Source organism: Rhinolophus sinicus, chromosome 2, assembly GCF_057876585.1.
Source record: "Rhinolophus sinicus isolate RSI-liver-muscle chromosome 2, RSI-T2T, whole genome shotgun sequence".
Classification (NCBI taxonomy): domain Eukaryota; kingdom Metazoa; phylum Chordata; class Mammalia; order Chiroptera; family Rhinolophidae; genus Rhinolophus; species Rhinolophus sinicus.
Genome location: NC_142502.1, coordinates 157,154,425 through 157,177,853, shown reverse-complemented (window position 1 = coordinate 157,177,853; position 23,429 = coordinate 157,154,425). Strand labels below are relative to the sequence as shown.

The following is a 23,429-nucleotide window of genomic DNA, read 5'->3' as shown; positions in this document are numbered from 1 at the left end:
TACGCAGCCTCTGCTGATGCCTGATAACAAGTCTTCCGTTCCTGATGACGTTTGCACGACTAACATTAGGCACATTGTCCTGCTGGTGTGTTGATACCCTACACTTCGATTTTCTTGGTATCTCTTTGAATTCTTATTCCGTAACTGGTCCAATTGTATGTATTTTACAGATAAATGATGTGCCAGAGTTTCAAGGAAAATAGTTTTTGTTTAGAGAAGTGACTTGGTTCCATAGAAAAAACTACGTAGTGAGAGACCTGGATTTTAGTCTCAGTTTTGCCGCAGATTAGTTTTCTGTCACTGGCAGCTCAGCCACTGTGTCTTCATCTGTAAGATGGCAGAATGATGGTACCTACTGTCCTCTGGGCTGATATTTTTGTTTTCATGTACAAGTAAATGTGAGAAGATAGTTACTCAGAGTAGTGATTCCTGTAAAGTAATGGTAAGTGATTTCTGGCTATAAGTGCTTGTTTTGTTTCAAACATTAATTATTGCTTGCTCTGTTTTAGCTTCGGGCGCAGAATCAGGTCCTGAAGAAAGGTGTTGTGGATGAACAAGCGAATTCTGCTGCTTTAAAGGTATGCAACAGGAAGTTTGTACTGTGAGGGTTGAGTGACTGAGTGGTGATGCTCATAGCTGGGGATTTGGCTGGTTTTCTGGGTTAAAGTCTCAACTCTGACACTGATTTACTAGGGATAGGGATGAGTAACATGTTTTCTGTGTTTAACCTTCCTACTTGCTTCAGTATGAATCTGATGTCCTTTGATTTCCTTAGCTAAAAATTACAAAAATGTATTATTTGACTTTATCGAATGCATTTCTCTTATACCTCAAGGCCTTTATTTAGCTCAGTTCATCTGGATTAATGGGGCTTCTTACCTGTCTTGATCACTAGACAGCACTGTGAGGGGGGCGATATCATATTCATGTTTATATCCCCATCGTTCAGCAGATGGTTGTCCGTAATAGATGGATTTGAAAGTGTGAATAATTTAGTCCATTAAACTTGCTTTTGGGTTAGGCTGTTTAATAGTAATAACCTGTGTCAATCAGGACACTTTGAGTGATACATTTTACCCTCAGCACCTTTGTTAACTGAGGAGAGAAATATGTAGGAATTTGTTTCTACCTCATTCTAGTAGGCAATGAATACTGCTTAGTGATATTTTTAATTGGATAAATTAATTCTAGAATATACATTCCTTCTTGGCCCAGTTTCAGTTAAACACACTGCCACCTTCAGTCCTTTGCTCTTTCCCTTACTCCTTCTTTAGACCAAAGGGTTAGGATTCCTTTTACCCTTATTTCTTTTTGAAGGACCCCCCAACCAGTGACATATCCTAGGCAGTGCCACTCAGGTAACCAAGACCCAGAAGTATGAGGTCTGACAGTTACGTTTGCAAACTCATCCTAGAAAAAGTGCTACATACTTCGTTGCTGAATATCACTGTGGTCACCCTCGAAGTGCTCCCCTTGAGGAGATATGTACCGACGCCAGCACCTAGTCCACCCTTCAAAGAAATTTTGGAATTCTTTTTCTGGCACGGCCATCAGAGCTGTCATTGTATTACCCTTGATTACCCGAATGTCATCAAAATGTCTTCCTTTCAATATTTCCTTTATCTTTGGGTAAAGAAAGAAGTCACTGGGGGCCAGATCAGGTTGAGTAGGGAGGGTGTTCCAATACAGTTATTTGTTTGCTGGCTAAAAACTTCCTTACAGACAGTGCTGTGTGAGCTGGTGCATTGTCGTGATGCAAGAGCCATGAATTGTTGGCAAATTATTCAGGTTGTTTTTGTCTTTTTCACATAGCCTTTTCAACACTTCCAAGTAGTAAACTTGGTTAACTGTTTGTCCAGTTGGTACAAATTCATAATGAATAATCCCTCTGATATCAAAAAAGGTTAGCAACATTGTTTTGACTCTTGATTTGGACTGACAGAACTTTTTTGGTTGTGGAGAATTGGCTGACTTCCATTGTGCACTGTGACGCTTTGTTTTAGGGTCGTTTTGCTACACCCATGTTTCATCACCAGTGGTAACATGGCCTAAAACTTCGTCTTGCCTCTCCAAAAGGTCTTGGCAAACTTCGACTCTCCTTTGCTTTTGTTCATCAGTGAGCTCCTTCAAGACCATTTTTACACACACTTTTCTTATGCCAAGATTTGCAGTTAAGATATTCCTAACTGTTTCTCTATTGATGTTTACTTGGTCTGCTATGCTTCTCACAGTCACCCGACGATTTTGATGCACAATTCGACGAATTTTTGTAATATCTTTGTCAGTTCTGCTTGTTACTGGCCGCCCTGACCTCTCTTCATCAGTGACACGTTCTCTCCTCTCAGAAAAACGTTTAATCCATTTGTACACTGCTGTTTTCTTCATGGCATTATCCCCATAAACTTGGACTAACATGTCCCTGATTTCACTTCCACTCTTGCCAAGTTTAACAAGAAATTTAATGTTTGTTCCTTGCTCCAATTCAAGCTCAGACATTCTCGTGACGGCACACAAAAACACGCAACAGCAATAATGAACGCCATTCAGCAAGACACTGCCAAACATTGACGCGAACACAGCTGTGAGACACTGATACACCAAGGTTATGAAACCTTACCGAGCTGTTTGTACAGTAAGCGCACAGTGGCAAGTTCGTGAACTTAATTGTCAGATCTTGTATGTCCTTGTACTTAGCTAGTGCTGGACCCTACACTAGAGAAACCTGTCTCTTGAGAGTGCTCCCTCCTCAGGTGCTGTTCCACAGACAGGGCTGAGATGGTTCAGGACACCTTACCTATACTTCTAGAGCTCTCTGTGCCCAAGCCAAGATAATTAAAAATAAGCTTTTAGTTAGGGTTTGTTAGTAATTATTCTGCCTAAATTTTTCAAGGAATGGTTGTTATCTTTCTTAATGATATTTAAAAACCATTCCTGGATAAAGTATTTCCTAGCTTGTCTTCGTAGCCCACTTGGGGCTGTTTCACACCCTCTTGGGGCTAGTTATGTTTGATGAACTGTGATAGTGGTGATAGTGACAGCAGGTTCTGTTTATTGAGCAGTCACTGTGTGTCAGGCCTCCTGCTAAGCACCTTCTATCCATGAGCTCAGTCTTCACAACAATCCTCTCAGGGCAGATATCATCATCCCCATTGCAGAAACTAGGACTTACAGAGAGATTGGGACAGGTGTCTTCTGAAAGTAATGCTTGCTTAATGGAGTTGGAGCATTTGTCGACTCATGATTAACTAATCATAAGGATGTAAAGGAATTGCTTTTTGTTTTACTGGTCGTTGGCAGTGGTCATTCTAATCACAGTAAGAACGACAATTTGCTGGTTTGTTCAATAGGAATGTTAGGATGCCTTCTGTTATAGTTGCTTTTGGTTATATTGGGTTTGCCTCTTCAGGGAGTTGTTGGATACAGTAAGCATCCATTGATTTGAATTTCTTTCATTTGAAATACATGATAATTTGGACATGGGGTGGGTCTAACTTGACCATTGAACTTTAGGTAAAAATCAAGGGCTTACTAAACAAACAATAGAAAAGAAAAATGTTTTCTACTCAATGGAAACATGTTATTCCATCCTTCTAGCCCTATTCTCGACATGCAAATATTGTCAGTAGATCGCACACACCAGCCTATGGTTTTTAGGTTGCTGCTGCAATAGACTTAAATCACCTGTTCATTAAAACTTGACCTCTTCTTAGCTTTAAAGTGGTTTTTCAGTGGGCATAATAAAAGTATGGTTCTTTAAATATACAGTAGTATGTGACCATTTGTGTTTGGTTACCAGTGAACACAAAGTTGTCAGAATATCGTTAGTAAAACATAGTTAGAATGATATTTTTTAAAAAATAGAGTGACAGTAAATATTTCCCTAGGCTCCTGTTTTCTTACTCCATTATGGTATAAACAGTACAGAATGGTCAGCAGAAGACATGTTGTTTAGATTTTAGATTTTGTTTCTATTTTCGCTTAATTTTAAAGTGAATTGATGTAGAACAGCCACTGAAAATATTCTTGTGTTAGGATAACAGTGATTTTTAATCTTTGACAAATCAGAATAGTTTAAAGCTAAATTAAGTATACTGTTAAGACTTCATTTGGACTGACTTAAATTCAGGGAGGATTTATAGGAAAAAATGAATACAAATTTATTTCTTCCCATTCTTGCACAGTCGTCATCATTGACTATGAGGTTCTCTTTAAAAATACAAGTTTATGAAATTGTAGCCTCAGGCTTTGTGTCTCCACTGCCAGACACATATATAACAACACTATATAACAACATGTAGTTGTGGCTATTTAAGTTAATGACTATCTGTTACTTCAGTATGTATTTACCTTTTTAGGTTTCAATTTACTTGGTTTGGTCAAAAACTGATTTTGTCACAAAGCAGAGCTAAAAACATAGGAACTGGAATGATAAGCATGCAACTTGAGTTCCTTAAAGCAATAAGCTTTGATTATATTTTGGTGAAACAAAATAATTTTTTCCCCATTATTTTTAAACCTTCAGGCTAAATTATAAAGAATGGTCTGTTTTCACTTTGATGTAGGAACAACTGAAAATGAAGGATCAGTCATTGAGAAAACTACAGCAGGAAATGGACAGTCTGACATTTCGCAATCTGCAGCTTGCCAAGAGGGTAGAACTGCTTCAAGATGAACTGGCTCTAAGTGAACCCCGAGGCAAGAAAAACAAGGTAGGGCAAAGGAAAGACAGTGTGGGTAGGTACAGACATCTGTAGGACGTCCTGGTTGTAGCAGAGGGTTCCCACCTCCAAATTCTGCAGTGTTTCATTATTACGTCTGGATATTGGGTCAAGAAAGCAGATATTTACTGTGAATATGTACCAAGTAGTAGAGGCATTTTCCTGTGAATGTGAGTTTAAAATAAATTATTAGGAGCAAACATGCACATATTTGATTTAGTGGCTGAGAAAATTTAAAGGGATATCTCATACTGATCACAGTTATGGCTTTTAGTTATATCAATTATTGATGTCTTTTAGTTATACCAAGTTGCCGTTAACTCAAGGTAGGGCAAGTAAAATGGGAAGCACTGTAACAGTGTAACTGCTACTACCTTAGGCTTGTAAGTTTGCTGTAGATCTTTTTTCTTAGTGTTTATTCTTATGAGCCCAATTTGGTATTCTTGTCGGAAGATATAAAAATAAACTTTTCCCCTTATGGTTTATATAGTGAGATAAGATTCTTAGAGCTCTAACATGGATGATCTGGTACTTTTGAATATTCTGTTATTAAGAAGTTGCATTTTTTTTGACAGTACAGGCTAGTGGTTGAATCTTTAAGTTGAGTGTGTATGTAGAACAGCACCCTCCCCACCTCAAAGTGTAGACTTGAGGCAGTAATAATAGAGTGGAGAAGGGAAGAAGACCCACAGTAACTGTAGCAGCACTCTATGGAGGAAGAGCGCAGGCGTTGGAGGAAAGCCCGGGCTTGAATTCTTTGCCATTTATAGTTCTATGACTTCAGGCAAGTTTTTTAACCTTGCAACCTCAGTTTCTCCATCAACAAAATGGGGATCATACTCTCATTTTTGTTGTGATCACAGGATCATGTAAAAGTGCCTGGCACTGGATTTGCCTTATGATGGCCAATTGACATAATTATATGTTAGCACCTTTCTGTACGCATTTCCTCTACATGGAAGAATTCCCTAGTGTAGTAATTTTCAAATGGGAACCAAGAGGGCAAAACATGTATGTATTAGAATCACTTGGAAAACTGTTTCAAAATACACATGCTCTGGAAATTCTGAAAGACCCTTGGGGAAGAAATAGCTATCTGTACTTCAGACACGCTCCCAGGATTAGTGAGGTTTTCTTCCCAGGGCTGTTTTAGCAGAGGTTTGGGTGTAACACTTCTGAATTCATGTTAATTAAAGCTTTCAAATTTGGAAACACCAAGGACCCAGGTAGTGTCATTCAGCCGTGCTCCTTGTACACCAAACAGGATGGATATTTAAATTTTTTTTTTTTTTTTTAATATAGCTAGTCTGTTTTCAAAAGACTTTCCAATCACTGGTACACATTGGATCAGTAAGTGACTTCATTTGAAGTGAGGAGTGAGGACACAAGAAAGGCAGAGAAGGGTGGTGACTGATGTCTGAACACAGTTTCATTGTTAGGCTGTTCCTCGAATAATCTCAGTTCTTGTATTCCATGAAACAAATGTTCATTATTAGCTCTTTTAAATAGTGCTATTCTTCTATGTAGAAAAGTTAATACTGGTAAAAAAGCAAAAGGAAGGTATTTTTCATAATTTTTGAGCCTTTTCCTTCTGTTTATTTATAACAGTTTTACTTTGTGTTTTTTTTTAAATTAGAGATTTATGTGAACTTTTGTATAAACTTATCTTTGTGAATGTTAAGTAATTTATTACATTATCTTAGAGGAGTTTAATAACTCAGACTCGTGGAATTGCTAAAACTCATTCCTCAAACCAAAAGAATATTTATATCGCTAGATTTTTGGGTCTGCTCTGTCTTCCTACAGAACTACTCCTGAATTCATCTGCAAAAAGTAGCGAGCCTTATCTATTTTTTTTCTCTCTCTTTTTTAAGCTTTCCTGCCCATTGCAATATTTGCAGTTCCAACTTGTGTCACATAGGAAAAGTTAAATGATGGACTGTATACCTTTTGCAGTCCATTTTGAGAATGGTGAACACATAGAAGAGACAAGCTGCTAAGGGGATAGAGAATCTGTGTACCTTAGGCTGTTTCTCTAAAGGATGAAAGTTATGTGGACATAACTTATTCTTTCCATCAGAAAAGTGGAGACTCTTCTTCTCAGTTGAGTCAAGAGCAGAAGAGCGTTTTTGATGAAGATCTGCAAAAGAAGATAGAAGAGAATGAGCGGTTGCATATACAAGTGAGAAGACCTTTCTGTTTCTCCATTTGAATTAAAAAATGGGTCGTATGATCTGGAAAAACCAATGGAATATAGAAAGTTTTGTGTATGTATGGGTGTTTTGATGTCTCCTATGGTTGCTAGGTATATATGTTACTATCGTTTATTCACTTCTTAAATCTCATTCGTATCTTAATATGGACATGTGCTTTGAAGTACACATTTCTTTAGAGGACAGCAGTAACTTTATAACTTAACAATACAGAAATATACTGTTCATTTTATTTAGGAAATGACTGGATGGATCATTTAGATAGGGGCTTATCAATAAGTAGTGTTTGCTTTTTAATTTATTACTGTTTAGTTGGTTTTTATGTGTTTGCCTATTCGTCTGTAAGGTCTGTTAGGGTACAGACCATGTCGATTTTATATGCCCAGCCCCAGAACAGGGTCTCACTCATGGCAGGTCCTCAAATATTTATGGTATGCTGAATAATCAGTGTTTGCCTTCAAACGTTCAGCATATTGTAAGAGTCATAGTGTACTGTATCCAGCTATGCCTCCTGAATTTTTTGTGAAATGGTGAACATAGTGAAACAGTGGAAAATAAATATGCATTACTTCTTAATCTTTGAATATGTTAAAAAAATGAATGTCTGACCTCAGTGCATTTTGTGTGAAGTGTTCATAATTCTTAATTTGTATTATATTCTCATTAAGGAAAAGAGTTTTACCTGTTTTAGGAATAACATCTATTCAAATTTTGATTATTTAATTATGGAAGTTAGCCAAGTAGAAAAGTTATACCCTAGTGAGTTGAATTATCTGTGTGCCAGAAGTTGTTTGCAATAGAAATTCAGGAGACTGGAGGAGGCAGGTGTAGCCTTTGGAGTAGATCTCCCATGTTCCAATCTCACTTTTACTATATTTTGCCTGTGAGACATTTGACAAGTTATGTAGCCCCTTTAAGCTCCGGGCTCCCCATCCGTACAGGAGGGCTAACAATAGCACTATGTCTGACATACTTTGAGGATGCCATGAGGTCCTGCCTTTGCAGGTTTTACATAGTGAGCCAGTGGAACCATATGGAAGTCGCTCAGTGAATAATCCTGGCTGTTGTTTTTCTCTTCATTTGTATATATTAGGATGTTGTGAGAAGAGAAAATGATCTTTTCTTTACAGTTTTTTGAAGCCGATGAGCAGCACAAGCATGTGGAAGCAGAGCTGAGGAGTCGGCTGGCCACTCTGGAGACGGAGGCGGCCCAGCACCAAGCTGTGGTCGACGGCCTGACCCGGAAGTACATGGAAACCATCGAGAAACTGCAGAACGACAAGGCCAAACTAGAAGTAAGCCCCACTGTTGGTGAGAGCACATTAAGAAGTAGTCAAGGCTTTTGTAAATCGTTTGCACTTTATAGAACACAAAAGTTAGTCAATTCAAGGTGAGACGGTTGGCTGCACTGTCTCCTAAGTGTACTCTCCTCTACAGCCTGAGCCATCTGCTTTTCTTTCTCTTCTAAAATTCAGGTAAAATCTCAGACTCTAGAAAAGGAGGCCAAGGAATGTCGGCTTCGAACAGAAGACTGGTATGTGGAAACATGAATTCCAAGGGGCCCTGAAGTAAGAATCACAAGACCTGAGTTTTGGTTTAGCACCTCCTGTGTCTTAATTTTCTCACATTTGAAATGAGATAGGAGTAGGTGTCTCCATGGTCCTTTTCAGTTCTGTAATCTCGGGGGCCTTACGTATTCTTGGTAGAGTGGCTCATGCGTTAGTCCTCAGCCTGCAGATGTTTTGGACCATGGCAGATAACGTTCCTGTACTAAGGATTAGATAGTTTCTGTTTCAGTCTATGCTAAAGAGAGCCTTCTGATAGTCCCAGGCAGGAAAACTGACTAATAATCACTGTGCTAACTTTTTAATGATCCATTTTGAATAAAATAGAGGAGATGTGATCTAATTTGGAGATATCTAAATCTGAAAATATTACATATTGATGGGTGGTTAAAGCATATATACTCCAACATTTATTTGATAAACGACAATATTTTAGGTTTTAATAGAATCAGTTAAGTAAGTTTCTTCAATTTAGTTGCTTTGGTAGAATTACATGAGTGGTTTAGAGGTATACCTCATAATAATCAAAATCAGAAAAGTGATCAGATTTTGAGCTAAAGGAAAAGAAATGATATAATACTTCAAAAAGAACTTTACCATATCTTTGAACAAACATTTATGTTATAAAGAGAAGATTTATGATTTTGAAGTGACTCTAAGATTACTTTGTGCTTGGGGAAATAAACTCAAAATTGTACAAGATACCGAGACTGTGATAAATTCTTCCCAACTTCAGCATTATTGAACAGAAGTCCCAGGGGCTTTAAAATCAAGGCTTAGTATTTTTCTTATCTTCATCTTTTAATAACTGTCTACTACCAAGAGTATCCCAGATGTCAGGCACAGTTCTCTCAAAGCCTAATACTAGCTGTTGAGGTAACAAGCAAATGAAGATCCACTGTCTGATTGGTGATAATGTGGTTTTGTTATTTTTTTCTTTCAGTCAATTACAGTTAAAGAATCTTCATGAAGATTTGTCAGGTAGATTAGAGGAATCCTTATCAATCATCAATGAAAAAGTACCTTTTAATGATACAAGTAGGTATTATGTACAGCTTTTCATTATTTGCAACTTTGAACCTCTCTGTGGTAGCCAACTAATTAAAATAATCTCTAAGCTATTTGGCAAAAAAAACTTCATTGGCCCAACAGAAGGTTGCTTTCTTTTGTTCTTTTGATCAGCTTTGGCCCTCATATTTCATAGGGAGATTTTTAATTCTTTTGTTCCTTTTCTTTCTTTTTTTCTTTTGCTTTCTCTTTTTTATTTTCCATAGGGAGATTTTAAATTTTCATACAAGTACTCTATACTCCAAAGCCAGCCTTCTTGTATAAAGCCCAAATCCACATTTTTTTTATTGTGTGTATTTAGCATATCCCAAGGTGAAAACCAACCTACACACAAAATACCCAAAAATTTGTACAAGGGACGCTGTTGTTCATGGTGCAAGGGAGTAGGGATGGGAGGTAGACCTTCTCAGCCTGGTATCTGCTGCCCCTTGGACAATCCCCAGTGATAGTGAGGGAGCTGACTCAGTTAAGTCCTGCTTCCTGTTCCTTCAGGGGATGGGCTGGTAATTTACACAGCCAAGAGCAACAAAAAGAACTTAAAAAAAAAAAATCAACGTACATGTATAATAATGCCAGTTTTGTAAGCTTTAGATAAGAATGAAATTAGAACCTTGAAAACAAAGAAAATGTTTAATTGTTTAATTTTGAAACTTACATTCAAGTAAGTACACATTTCCTTTTTTATAATCACATGATTGAAATTAATTTTTTTTTTTTTTTTAACTTCCCCTAAATTTCTCTTAGGGAAGTCCTAAAAAAAAAAGAGTAAAGAAAAGACACCAAAGAAAAACAGCAGTTTGATCTAACACTAAAATCAGCATATGTCATTATTTTATCAAAAACCTAAATTCCTCTGAAAAGAACACCTGTTTCTAATTTCTACATTAATGTTAATAACAGTAGCGAACTTTATCCACAAGACGAGAAACCTTGGCATTTCATTTACTGTTTAATTTTTATAGCAATTAGTCATTAGGTTCTAACAGTTTCCTTCTGAATCTTATTTGGGTTTATCCTTTTCCAGTACTAGTTGTTACCCTGTTTTACTTTAGATCCTTATGTCATTGTTTTAGTTCCAGTATATTTAGAGACCATTTGCTGAGTGCCCAGATGGGTAGGGAGCATAAGGGATGTAAAAAATTATTATATAAAAATCTGTACCATCAAGGGATTTATAGTCTAGTAGGGGAGACATAATATATAAAAATACCTAAAATATGAGCTAAACTGTTCTATAGAGAACCTCTTGGGTTATCTGAGGAAGGACAGTACGGCAGGGGGGCTTTTTGGGAAAGACTTTTGGAATAAGTGTGCTTTGAGCTGGGCCTGGATACACTCGTAGATTTTGTTGGGCGGAGATGAGGGAGCATAAGCCAAGGAATTGCGTGGAGTGTGGTACGTGGGACGAAAGGTGCTGTTGTGGCCTGTTGAGCAGTAATTAGTAAAGTATGACAGGAGGCTGAAGTGGGTGGGAAGTGGAGGGCAACGACTGGTAAGTTCTAAAAGGGTGGGTGGGTAAAGGACCTGGGACTTAATTCACAAGCAGTGGGGATTGTTGGAGAAACTTTTTTTTCTTCCCCCTTCTCTCCCCCCGCCCCCCAAATTCGGTTCAAGCCGTTGTCTCTCAGTCTAGTTGTGTAGGACACAGCTCCCTGGCCCATGCTGGTATTATGAGTCTTGTGCTCCTGGCAGCACATGGTAGCCCACAGCAGCACAACAGCCTGTGGCAGCACACAGTAGCCCACGCTGGCTGCCGGCCACTCATGCTGACCACTGGCCACTCCAACCTCCTACTGCTGCTCATGGCAGCCCAGTTCCAGGGAGAGCTGTTGTTCACAATCTTAGCTGTAGAGGGCGCAGCTCACTGGCCCATGTGGGAATTGAATTGGTGACCTCAGCGTTAAGAGCTCGGCACTCCAACCACCTGAGCCACTGGGCCGGCCTGAAACTTTTCATCCAGGGAATGTCATGATGAGATTTGTGTACTCACAAAGTTAATCTGGCAAGAATGTAGACTACCCTGGAATGGGGACAGGGGACCCAGACTATTGTGTGATAGTCCTGGTGTGATGTTATGGAGGCCTGAGCCCAAGTTGTCAGGGAGATGCAAGGAGGCAAGGGAGACGGAGGAGGCAGCTGGTGGAAAGTGGTGGTGCAGCTGACAGAAACCAAGAGGCAGATGAAGAGCAGGTTTAGGGGAAAGATGATGAGGCAGCTTTGTTGTTTAATATTCTGACAGATAGATGGGTGTATACCTACTATCTGTTGGTGTGTGCATTTGTAAATAAAAGCCGAGACCTCTGAAGAGAAAATGTTGTTGACACTCAGGATGGATGATGCTTCCTGTTGGGATGGTGGGAATGAGGGGTCCAAAGTGCAGACGCCTGTGCAGGGTGCTTGGAGAGTTCTCCCTCGCAGTGATGAGGAAGAGGAGGGGCCGAGGTGGAGAGGAGCCGGGAAAGGAGGTGAGACAGAAGCCAAGCCGGAGAAGGGAGTGTTTCACCTGGCGGTGCTGGTCACTTCTACCCATTGCTGCTGAGAGGTCAGAGAGGGCAATGACAGGAAAGGCAACTGGCTTTGGTGACTTTGAGAGGACTAGTGTCACCTTTGAGAGAAGTGCTTCAGGGCAGGATAGACGTGCGCACCAGGTTGCTAGCACAGGGTCGGGAGGGGAGAGGATGCTTAGGAAACAGGCAGAGGCATGCTGTGTTTTGAGCAGTGGGGATGAAGGAAATGGGAAAGGATGATGAGAGCTCAGCGCTGTAATAGAGTCAAAGAAAAGGTTGTGTAGGAGGTAGCTGAGGGAAGAGAATTAAGAATGAATTAAGGATGATGGGTGAGGATGGAGAATTAAGTATAAGCAGAGAATTATGAGAATTAAGTATGATATAAGGAAAAGTCACAGCAGAGATAGAGTTAAACAAGCTGCAACAAATGCTTTTTTTTTCTAATGAAGTGATCTTGAAGATGTAAGAAGGAGGGGATTATTGAAGGACTAGGCCCTGAGGGGGTCAGAGGGAGCTTTTGCTAGAGGCTAAGAGGAAAGTTAGCTGAGCAGAGAATATGTGAAGCCATAGGCTCTGAGATGGGGGGTGGGGAGTGTAAGAACCCCTTGTGATTTGACTCTGATCTTGTATTGTAGGGGGAGGCCAACCCACCCATGGGGCAGGGGAGGAGAGGAGGGAATGATATTAGGGACTTAAAATGGAAGAAGTTTGGAATAGAAACCATGGGAAGTATGATAGGGACGTAGCAATGAAATCATGGATGGCTAGTAATGTTGAAGCTTCCCTCAAGTTAGGTAGAATATATTATTGTGGACCCTGATCTGGTTTTGTGTTAGCAAGAGCATTGTTGAAAATGATGGACCAGGCTGGGGAGGAAAACAAGCAAGGCTCAAAGAGGACTTGATTGGAAAATAGAGACTGTGGTTGTGGATGGGAGAGCAAACCGATTTGATAGAAATAGGGACATCAGAGAGAATTGGATGAGAGTGGCATGGAGAATGCCAAATCCTAATCATATTTGGCACTGGGGTCATTCTGACTGACTACATAGGCAGAGGGAAGGTTTGAGTGGCTGAAATGGTGTACAGGGATTAGTAGAGTGAAGGTCATTAAAATGCGAAGTCAAAGGAATGTGAGGCCAGGTGCTGGGAAGCTGTCGGATGACAGACTCTGGAGTAGAGAGGATTGTAAGAAAGATCTGGAAACCAACCCAGAAAATGTAGGATCGAATCATTAGGATCAGCAGTAGCAGACAATGACAGGTTTTCAAATATTGTAGTGCCGTGAACACTAGTATTTTGGGATGATTATTGCGGCAGCTGTGTGCAGGGTATTTTAGAAGAGAGAATGAGTGAAGATAACATAAACATCACGAGACTTGCTAAGTAATCTTGATAGGCCCCAAAGAAGTTTTTGAAATGATTTCTTAGAAACAGAAACACAAGGTTTTTGTTCTTTCAATTTATTTTATCCCAAAGGTAAAAAAAAATATCAGAAGTATTACTTTATCTGAAAAACAACTGATTCTATGTAAATTCCGTTATTCTCCTACACTGTGATTGTGGCTTTGATCATTTTAAATTCTTACGTAAAGCTGATTTTGCTGCAGATCATTCATTATGTTGCAATTAAGCTGTTTTTCTATAAATGTAAAATGAGAGATTTAATGTATATCCATTTTTGTTTTGTAGAATATAGTCAGTATAACGCTCTGAATGTTCCACTCCATAATAGGAGACATCAGGTAAAGATGAAGTCCATGTGTTTTTGTTTTTGGCCTTGTGCATGTCAGGCTTTTCAGAAACTAGAATTAGTTGGTTGGGCCTCTGTTTAGTGCACTAAACCATTTTGTTTAACTTTTTCTTTAGTTTCTCATACATTTTTTTAAAAGTGTATAACTTGCTATTTATTGAATTACTAAAAAGTATAGGTTTTTGCTCTCTTGTCTGATAACATTAGAACTGAATTATGGGATGCACTAATTTTGTGAGCCATACTTTCCTTTTAGGTTGATGGACCTTGCACTTAAACTGTCTCGGTTAAGTGGAGGAGGTGTATTTGCCCAAACTGGTGGCTTTCTAACTTATTTAGATGGGAATGTTAAAATCCAATTAGGAATAAAGTTAAATTAAGGAATAATTATACTAGAATTCAAATGTTTTCTCCAAAAGCAAGCTTAATAAAGTACTTTGAGAATAATAATTTAATAGTTATCGTTAACTGTATGTATTTCACTTTAAAGTTGAAAATGCGGGACATAGCTGGGCAGGCCCTGGCTTTTGTTCAAGATCTTGTGACGGCTCTTCTGAACTTTCACACCTATACAGAGCAGAGGATTCAGATTTTTCCTGTTGATTCTGCCATCGACACTATCTCTCCATTGAATCAAAAGGTAAACTTAACTCAAGATAACCTTTTGTCTACTTTGAATAAGTAGGAGACATACTATCTATTTTCAGACCACTTCTGTGCATCCATCAAGTACTGTGTAGGACATGGAAAATAAAGTAGGTCATAGTCTTTACCTTTAAGATAAATGGCAATCATACAGATTCTTAAGAAGTTAAATATTAAGGGAGTTGTTAAAAGACGTTAGTGTGAGTGAGTGGTATGGCCAGTAAGCGATATGAAGTCATCAAGGAGGGGAGATTGCTGTCAGTGGTAGTGTCTGGTAAAGAGTCTTTGGCATTTTGAATGGACTTTGAAAAATGAGGAGAGAAATGGGATACATATTTCCGCCCCAGAAGAGGGAAAGACATGAGTACGGAAAATCATGGAGTAGGAAAGCATAGGGAGTATGCGTGTAGTCACATACTATCACTTATGCCATATTGTACTGGTCACACAGACCAACCTGGACAGTGCACGAGGGTACTGCAAAACGCCACGGATAGCAGGAGGCAGAGGTCATCGGGGCCGTATTTAGTGGCTCCCACAGGGAAGAAACTGAGGGATCTTGTGTTTTCAGTGTCTCATAATGGGACAGTCTGAAATGAGTCATGCCATTCTTCCTACTTCCCAGATTCTTTTTCCTAGCTTGTTTTTGTGCATCACGCGGTATTTCCAAGGTTTGAATAGTGTCTATGTTCAGAGATCCCCTAAGTGCCATTTATATTAGTATAGCAAAGACTTGGTCTCTGGAGTCAGACTTTTGGGGTCCCAGCCCAGTCCCTTTGTGCAGTTTATTTAACCTCTATGTGCTTTGGTTTCCACATCTTTAAAACGAGAGATGAGAATACCTATCTCACAGATATGTATGTATGAAGGTTAAATGAGATAATCCATGTAAAGCACTAAGAATGACACTTAAAAATGTTAGCTCTCATCATCGTTTGCCTTACACATAAGAAGCTTTAGTAGTTGCTTGGTTTTATTCACTTTTTGTATGACTCCACAACTACTGAAATTCATAACAATTAAAATTTGTGTCTTGAAATGCTCTTTAATATCACTGTGGGGAAAAAGCTATTAGAAGACCTGTGTAGGGAAAACAGTACTGCAACATTTTAACATAATTGTATTTTTTGTATACTTAGTGTAATGTCAAAAACTGTTTTCTACTCAATACTGGTTCTTTGTCCATTATTTGAATTTTATTTTAGCTTGTTGCCATATTATGCCCACAGGGTGAGAATCAAATATGTTAATCTTAACTCATCTGAAACACTTCATTACTTTGAAAAAGTCATATATTTCTCGGTGTTTTACGTCTGATGCTTTGGCCTATGGAAAGCCCTACGCGATTTTTCTACTAAGTCTATAGTATTGAAGGAGACTTAGAAGCCATTTGTTAAAAGATGATCAGGGTTTAGACTTGTTCATAGGATCATAAAGTGAACGTTTACACCTGTAAGCTTAGAATTCATCTTATTTTACAGCTCTAAAGATCAAAGCCCAGAGAGATTAAGTGAATTGCCTACGGCCATATGTTTGAGTGGTTTGCAGTGGGCCCAACCGAATCACATTTATGCAGAATGAGACCTTATGTTTCTATATGGAGAAATCAAAATATGAGCCATTATACCGTACTTAGATAAATGAGATATTTCATAAGTGAAAATTTCTTTCTTCGAAATTGTCTAGCTGCCTGTAGCGTCTTTTTCTGAATCTATTCTTCATGCTGAATTAGTCCCTTGTAAATATTAAAGTATCAGTGACAGTTATGAATGCTTTTATATCATCTTTTTGATAATTACATTCCTAGAATTTGTTAACCTTCAACATTGTATACAGTAAAAATATGAAGCTGTCCTCAATAGACTTGCTTTTAAAAAAATGAGGTACACAATAGAAAAATCTGGCATACAGTTTTGATTTTTCAAATCTTTTATTTTTATTTATTTATTTATTAAACTGGAGCCCCTAATGGACAAGCAGGTATTGGGGAAGAAGGTCTGTTGGTGCTGGATTGTAATCCCCTCCCCATTTCCTTCCCTGCCTGGTTGTTAACCATGTCACCCTTCTCCTAGTTCCTAGGTTTGAAATTGAATGGGGACTTGGGGATGGTATCTGGGACTGTTAGAGGGGAGCATCTCTGTATAAAAGCCAAATTTCCTCAGAACAGTTTCTAAAAGAATTGAGGTTCATAAAACTCAGTCCATTTACAAATGTGTTTGTTGATGCTTGTTATTTTCCAGTGATTAAACTCACAGTTCCTTTCCTTCTATTTAGTTCTCACAATACCTTCATGAAAATGCGTCCTATGTCCGCCCTCTTGAGGAAGGAATGCTTCATGTATTTGAAAGTATTACTGAGGATACTGTGACTGTCCTGGTAATTTTCTTCTGTTTTACTTCCCTGGAAGCGGGAGCAACTCTTTGTCAAATAACACTGTTAACCTTGAAATTGTTTTTCTTTTCCAGGAGACAACTGTGAAATTGAAAACTTTCTCAGAGCATTTAACCTCTTACATATGTTTTCTCAGGAAGATTCTTCCTTATCAGTTAAAAAGGTACTTACCCCTCGAGGCCAGGGAGCTTGGGGAATTGTGGGGTGTTACCTGACCTGTGCTGGAGTTAATAAAATAGTGACTCGTGCCTCTTGTCGTCTGTCTGACCTTTCTGTACCACAAGCAATTTGGTCTTCTATAAAAAAGGAAAACCGTGGCTTAAGCAGCATAAGCTTATATTTAAGAAAATTGAATTGTAGTCCATCAGCTAGGTTGTTTTTAGTTCTGTACTGTCCTTACTGCTATAAATACATAATGCTATCTGAATCAGTATTTTCGGTGATTGTGAATGACACATTTATTTAAAGAAATATTTCAATTTTGCCTATTTATTATCCTTTGGCAGTAAGCATCTAGGTGGGGGTTATTACTGTAGTTAACTTCTACATTTGGGTCTGTAATCTTTAGGTTTCTTTGAAATGGTATATTCTTATTTTTATTGTTAGTCACTTATTTAAGTTGTAAACTAAAAAGCTTATCTACTTCAGCCCTCATAGGATATATCATTTAGTAACCTTAAATATTCCATCTTAAATATTTCTGGAAAGGCAAGAAAAAATAATTATGTAACTGGAAATTCGATAATACTGCTTGAAAGTTTTGATACTTTTTGTCTAAAACAACCAAGACTCCTAATTCTTCTAAATCTTTTTAGCCTGAGATTTAGCCTTTAAAAAATATCAGAGAATAATATGAGGGACATAAGAGAAATAAGAACCTATATGTACTATAGTATATTGCAAAATAAGGTTTAGAAAATATGTAAATGAGTTACTTACAGATACTGAAAATATATAAGTAATTATAATTTGTAAGTCCTTATGTAATTAAAGTAGTAGGTCTTAAGTTTTCAAAAATATAAAATTTCATTATTAAAACAATTTAATATGTGTATTATTTTCTAATTCTAACCTAACAAGGTATTTCATTAACTGAATTCTATGATTTGTGCATATGACAGAATTTTAGGAATCAGGGAATTGATTTAAATTATTAATTATGAATTATAGTTTCTTTCAGATTCTTAACGTTATGTTTCAGTATAATTAAAGTTTTTTTGAAAATTGACTCTAGAAGTTTAACACTAAATTGAATATACCTTACTGATTTGGCTTATGTTTAAGAAGAATCTGTTTAAGAACCTTTGCATAGTGGTATTTATACTTGAAACAGTTATGTATTTTTATTTTACCTTTATTTTTTCATTATTACATTTTTTAAAACACTGGATAAGTCCTTTTTTGATCTAAGATTTCTGTTCTGGAATGTTCTGTCTCATATGCTTTCAGTCCTACCTCATCAGGTATTCATGTTTTTAGGCAGTTTTTTGGTCATTGGTTTAAATACCACTTTAATTGACAAGATGACACGTTCTCTTAGTATTGAATGAAGCGTCTGCTGTAAGTAAAAGTAGAAGACGAGAATTGGCAAGGTCAAGGAAATGGATATGATTACCATTCCTGTGCTAATAACTTCTCTAGCTGTGTGTAAAAGTATTTTACTTGAGTACCTGTACATTTTTATAAACACTTTTAGAGTCCACATGTTTTTTTTTTAACCTTATGATTGTTTTCCACAGTAACAATATAAAATTGAAAGTGATACGTTTTTTATGAATGTTAACCATTTACTATTATTTTTGATTCTGTAGATTGTTTTTTCCAATCTGCGGCTTTTGCAACTTAATATACTAAAAAGAGTTCTTAATGATTCTTCTCTCTGCTATTTCCTATTCTCTTTAGGAATTTAGTTTGTGAAATATTTTTCTCCTGAAAGTGTTTTTACGGGAAGCATTTTTGTGCTGCTCTTACGATGAAAAATAATTGACCCCTGCCTTTATTTTTTTTCCATTTAATCCTTTGTTTCTCCATAGGATTTGTAGCATGCAGGTGTATATATTATGGTATAAAGAAATGGAACCTTACATGGTGTGATCGAAAAATACGGTGAATATTTAAATTTTAAAAAATGTATTATAGTAAAAGACACATTGCCATTAATCCCTCTCAAAATACCCCCCCTTGTTTCGAACACACTTACCCCACATCGTTCTTGCTACTTTCTGAAGCAGTTCTGGAAGTCCTCTTTTGTGTCTTCAGTTGAGGTGTTCTGGCTGCCACAATGTCCTGAATCGATTCAAAACGTTTTCCTTTCATGGTCATTTTGACTTTGGGGAAGAGCCAGAAGTTGTACGATGCCAGATCTGGTGAAGAAGATGGATGAGGACACACTGTAATGGTTTTATTTGACAGAAATTGCTGTATACCAAAAGCGATGTGTGACATAGAGCATTGTTGTGATGCTGGATGACGTACTCACGAAAGAGGACTTTCAGAACTACTTCGGAAAGTGGCAAGAATGATGGGATAAGTGTGTTTGAAGCAAGAGGGAGTATTTTGAGGGGGATTAGTGGCACTGTGTCTTTGGCTGTAATAAGTTTTTTTAAAAAATTTAAATATTCACCATAATTTTTGATCACACATATAAATGAGATCTTTTTTTTTTTTTTTTTTTAATTTTGTAAAGTCTCTCTTTGGATATATAATTGTTTGAGAATTTAGATGGTTTCTTATAGCTAATTGAAAAATCATTCAGGGTGCTCACTTTTAAACTATCTGCCCATTCCTAGTTTAGAAGAAGAATGTGAATCTCCTCTTTGTACATCTGCGTTAAGAGCCAGGAATCTAGAGCTGTCTCAGGACATGAAAAAGATGACAGCTGTGTTTGAGAAGCTGCAGACTTACGTCGGCCTTCTCGCCTTGCCAAGTAAGTGTGTGTGTGTGTGTGTGTGTGTATGTGTGTTTGTGTGTTGTTCATGGTTCAGGATCTGGGGTCAGAAGAACTCAAATTCAAATCCTCCAGCTTCGTACACACTTGGGTAAATCACCTTACTTTTCTGCGCCTGTTTTCCCATTCATAAAAAGAAGTAAATGTGATTGCTAAGTTAAATTAACAATGTACAATATCAGGCATTGAAGACATGCATTAAATATTAATTCCCTTTCTTTCCTTCCTCTTTTGAAATGTAGATGGACAAAGCAAAAGAATTTAATAGTAACTTTCCAACAAATAGCATATGGGAGGTTTAGTAGTAAAAATGCCATTTGTTTCTCAAGAGTATTTCAGGTAATTGAATGGACCTCAGTTTAAACGATGTTTTTAAAAATACTGTGATTTTCCTGCTGCTGTGATTTGTTTGTTTTTTGTAAAAATTTAAATTTCATATAATTTACATACCATACCACTTACCCCTTTAAAGTGTACAGTTTCTAGGATATGCACAGATTTGTACACCATCATTACAGTCAAGGTTTTCATCACTTCAAGAATAAACCCTGTATTCTTTAGCTGTCACCCTCTTATTTCTCCTTTTTGCCCCTCCTCAGCACTAAGCGACAACTAATCAGCTTTCTGTCGATAGATTTGCTTATTACAAACATTTTATATAAATGGAATTATAATATGTGGTCTTCTGTGACTGCCTTCTTTCACTTAGCATAATGTTTTCAAGATTCATCCAAATTGTAGCATGTATCAGTATTTCATTCCTTTTTATTGTAGAATAATATTTCATTATATGACTACATCACATTATTTACCCATCAGCGGATGGATATTTGCATTGTTTCCACCTTGTGGCTCTTATGAATAATGATGCTATAGATAGTTGTGAGCAAGTTTTTGAGTGGACATATCTTTTCACTTCTCTTAGGTATATAGCTGGGAGTGGAATTGCTGGGTCATATGGTAACTCTGTGTTTAACTATTAACTACGAGACTTTTCCAAGCTGGCCGCACCATTTACATTCCTACCAGCAGTGTATGATTTCTCCACATCCTCTGATTTCTCCACATCCTTACCAACACTTGTTATTATCTGACTTATTTTAGCCATCCAGTGTTATCTGGTTTTTTGAAGTGGTATCTCATTGTGGTTTTGATTTGCATTTCCCTCATATCTTATGATATCAAGCATCTTTTCATGTCCTTATTTACCATTTGTTTTTATTCTTTGGAGCCATGTCTATTCAAATCTTTCTCCATTTTTTTCAGGTAGGTTATTGGTCTTTTTATTATTGAGTTGTAAGAGTTCTTTATGTATTCTAGATACAAATCCCTTATCAGATACATGATTTGCAATATTCCATTTCGTGGGTTATTTTTTCATTTTCTTGATGGTGTCTTTTGAAGCACAAAAGTTTAATTTTAATGAAGTCCAATTTATGTATCTTTTGTTGCTTATTCTTTTGGTGTCATACATAAGAATCCACTGTCAAATCTGAGGTCATGAAGACTTAACACCCGCTTTTTCTTCAGAGTTTTATAGTTTTAGATCTTACATTTAGGTCTTTGAGCCATTTAGAGTTAATTTTTGTATGTAATGTGAGCAAGGGTCCAGCTTGTCTTTTGCATGTGGCTATCCAGTAGTCTCAGCACCATTCATTAAAAAGACTATCCTCTCCCTATTGAATGGTCTCAGCACCCGTGGTAAGACTCAGTTTACCATAGATGTATGGATTTATTTCTGGTCTCTTCCATTGGTCTGTGTGTCTATCCTATGCCAGTACCACACTGTATTGATGACTGTTACTTTGTAGTAAGTTTTGAGATCAGGAATTGAGAGTAGTCCTACTTAGTTCTTTTTCAAGATTGTTTTTGGCGGTTGTGGGTCTCTTGCAATTCCATATGAATTTTAGAATCAGTTTGTCAGTTTCTACAAAGAAGTCAGCTGGGATTCTGATGGGAATTGCACTGAACCTGTAGATCACTTTGGGGAGTTTTGTGGGTTGCATTGTGTCTTCCCAGAAGATACGTGAAGTTCTGACCTCTAGTACCTATGTGTGTGACCTTATTTGGAAATAGGATCTCTGCAGATGTAATCAAGTTAAGGTGAGGTCTTACTGGTTTAGGGAGAGCTCTACCAGTCCAATGACTGGTATCCTTATAAGGAGAGATTTGAAGATAGATAGAGACCCAGGGGAGAAAGCCACATGAAGACAGAAGCAGGGATTGGAGTTACGTTGCCACAAGCCAAGGAACATTTGGGGCCAACAGAAGCTGGAAGAGACCAGGAATGATTCCTCTCTAGAGTCTTTGGAGGGCGTATGGCCCTGTCATCACCTTGATTTCAGACTTCGGCCTTCTGGGCTGTGAGAATAAATTTCTGTTGTTTTAAGCCACTCCGTTTATGGAACTTGGTTACAGTAGCCCTGGGAAACTAATGTGGGGAGTATTGCCATCTTAATAATGTTAAGTTTTTGATCCATGAATATGGTGTGTTTTTCATCTATGTAGGTTTTTAAGTTTTTAAACATTACTTTGTAGTTTTCAGAGTATAAGTTTCCTACCCTGATGTTGCTTCTCAGTGAGCTCAGCCTTGGGCGTGCACACAGTTATCCTGGGATGACAATGGTTTTGACAGGGCTCTCTTTCATTTGTCTCCTTCCCTAATCAAACCAAGTTTAAAGCTCTGTTAATTGTTGGTTGATGTCTGTCTTGTTTTCAACAATGCATTGGTGGCAAAACTTGCACCGCAGATTGATGCAATTACATTTAGGCCACTTTATAGGTATAGTTAGTTTTGGACTTAGCATGTACCTAGCAGGTGTAGTTTTTGAGATCAGTGTTTGAGATTTATTCTGACCCCAGGAGGGCTCTTCTTTGCTGTTTCTTTCTCTGGTTCTCTCTGGTAAACCAACCAACCTACAGATTACCTTATATTGTTAATGAGTCTACCAGTTTCCTCTTACTTGCTTTCACTACAAGCTCCATCATTTTTTAGAGCACCCTTAGGCTTGAACTTCTCCACTCTGTTGCAAATTAAGTCAATCCCTTTCGAAAAAGATTCAGAGCTTTCTCTTTTAAGACCTGCTTCCTACTTGGGCTAAGTCTCTGAGCTGTGCATGGTTCTGTTGCTGGGGTTGGGAACAGTGATCTGCTTTTCTCAGAGTGGCACCCCTGCATTAGTAACAGAGAACTTATGGAGGGGTAGGACAGCAGCTCATGTCTTCCTGGCTTGCAGCGTGGAACTCCTGTCGATGAGCTGGGGCATGGGTGCCCAGGGCCCCAGATTCTCAGCAGCACTGTGCCCAGGTAGAGCCTCCGTCACAGGAGTTGGGGCTGGGTGAGGGAAGAGAACCCTTACCTCTCAGTCGTGCTTTCCCAGAACTTAGCCTCAGCAACAGGTACCTGGAGGCAAGATGAGAAATGCAGCCTTCCAGCTGGGAGTGAGGGGAGAGGGAGACCTGTGGTCTTGGCCGTGCCAGTTTGGAGTGGGATTTCTAGCTTATGAGCTGGTGGGGGACGGGAGGGAGTGGGTCAAATACCACAGACACTCTCTGTTCTTACCAAATTGTTACAGATTTTTCTTGAGTGCTTCCTCATTTGCTGTATGTTCTTAGGACCACTTT

The 23,429-nt window shown here is 38.1% G+C and overlaps 1 protein-coding gene across 2 annotated transcripts in view; it reads left to right on the top strand.

The window, feature by feature from the left end:
• The window catches only part of PPP1R21 (protein phosphatase 1 regulatory subunit 21), a 55,290-nt gene that overhangs the window by 7,612 nt on the left and 24,249 nt on the right, over positions 1 to 23,429 (top strand). For both annotated transcript variants that reach the window (XM_019719154.3, XM_074331951.2), the window contains exons 2-12: positions 510 to 578; positions 4,563 to 4,709; positions 6,799 to 6,900; positions 8,062 to 8,226; positions 8,407 to 8,465; positions 9,440 to 9,534; positions 13,763 to 13,815; positions 14,314 to 14,463; positions 16,743 to 16,844; positions 16,934 to 17,022; positions 19,649 to 19,785. In XM_019719154.3, coding sequence (XP_019574713.2) covers positions 510 to 578; positions 4,563 to 4,709; positions 6,799 to 6,900; positions 8,062 to 8,226; positions 8,407 to 8,465; positions 9,440 to 9,534; positions 13,763 to 13,815; positions 14,314 to 14,463; positions 16,743 to 16,844; positions 16,934 to 17,022; positions 19,649 to 19,785 — 1,168 coding nt within the window. The remainder of the gene's footprint in view (positions 1 to 509; positions 579 to 4,562; positions 4,710 to 6,798; positions 6,901 to 8,061; positions 8,227 to 8,406; positions 8,466 to 9,439; positions 9,535 to 13,762; positions 13,816 to 14,313; positions 14,464 to 16,742; positions 16,845 to 16,933; positions 17,023 to 19,648; positions 19,786 to 23,429) is intronic.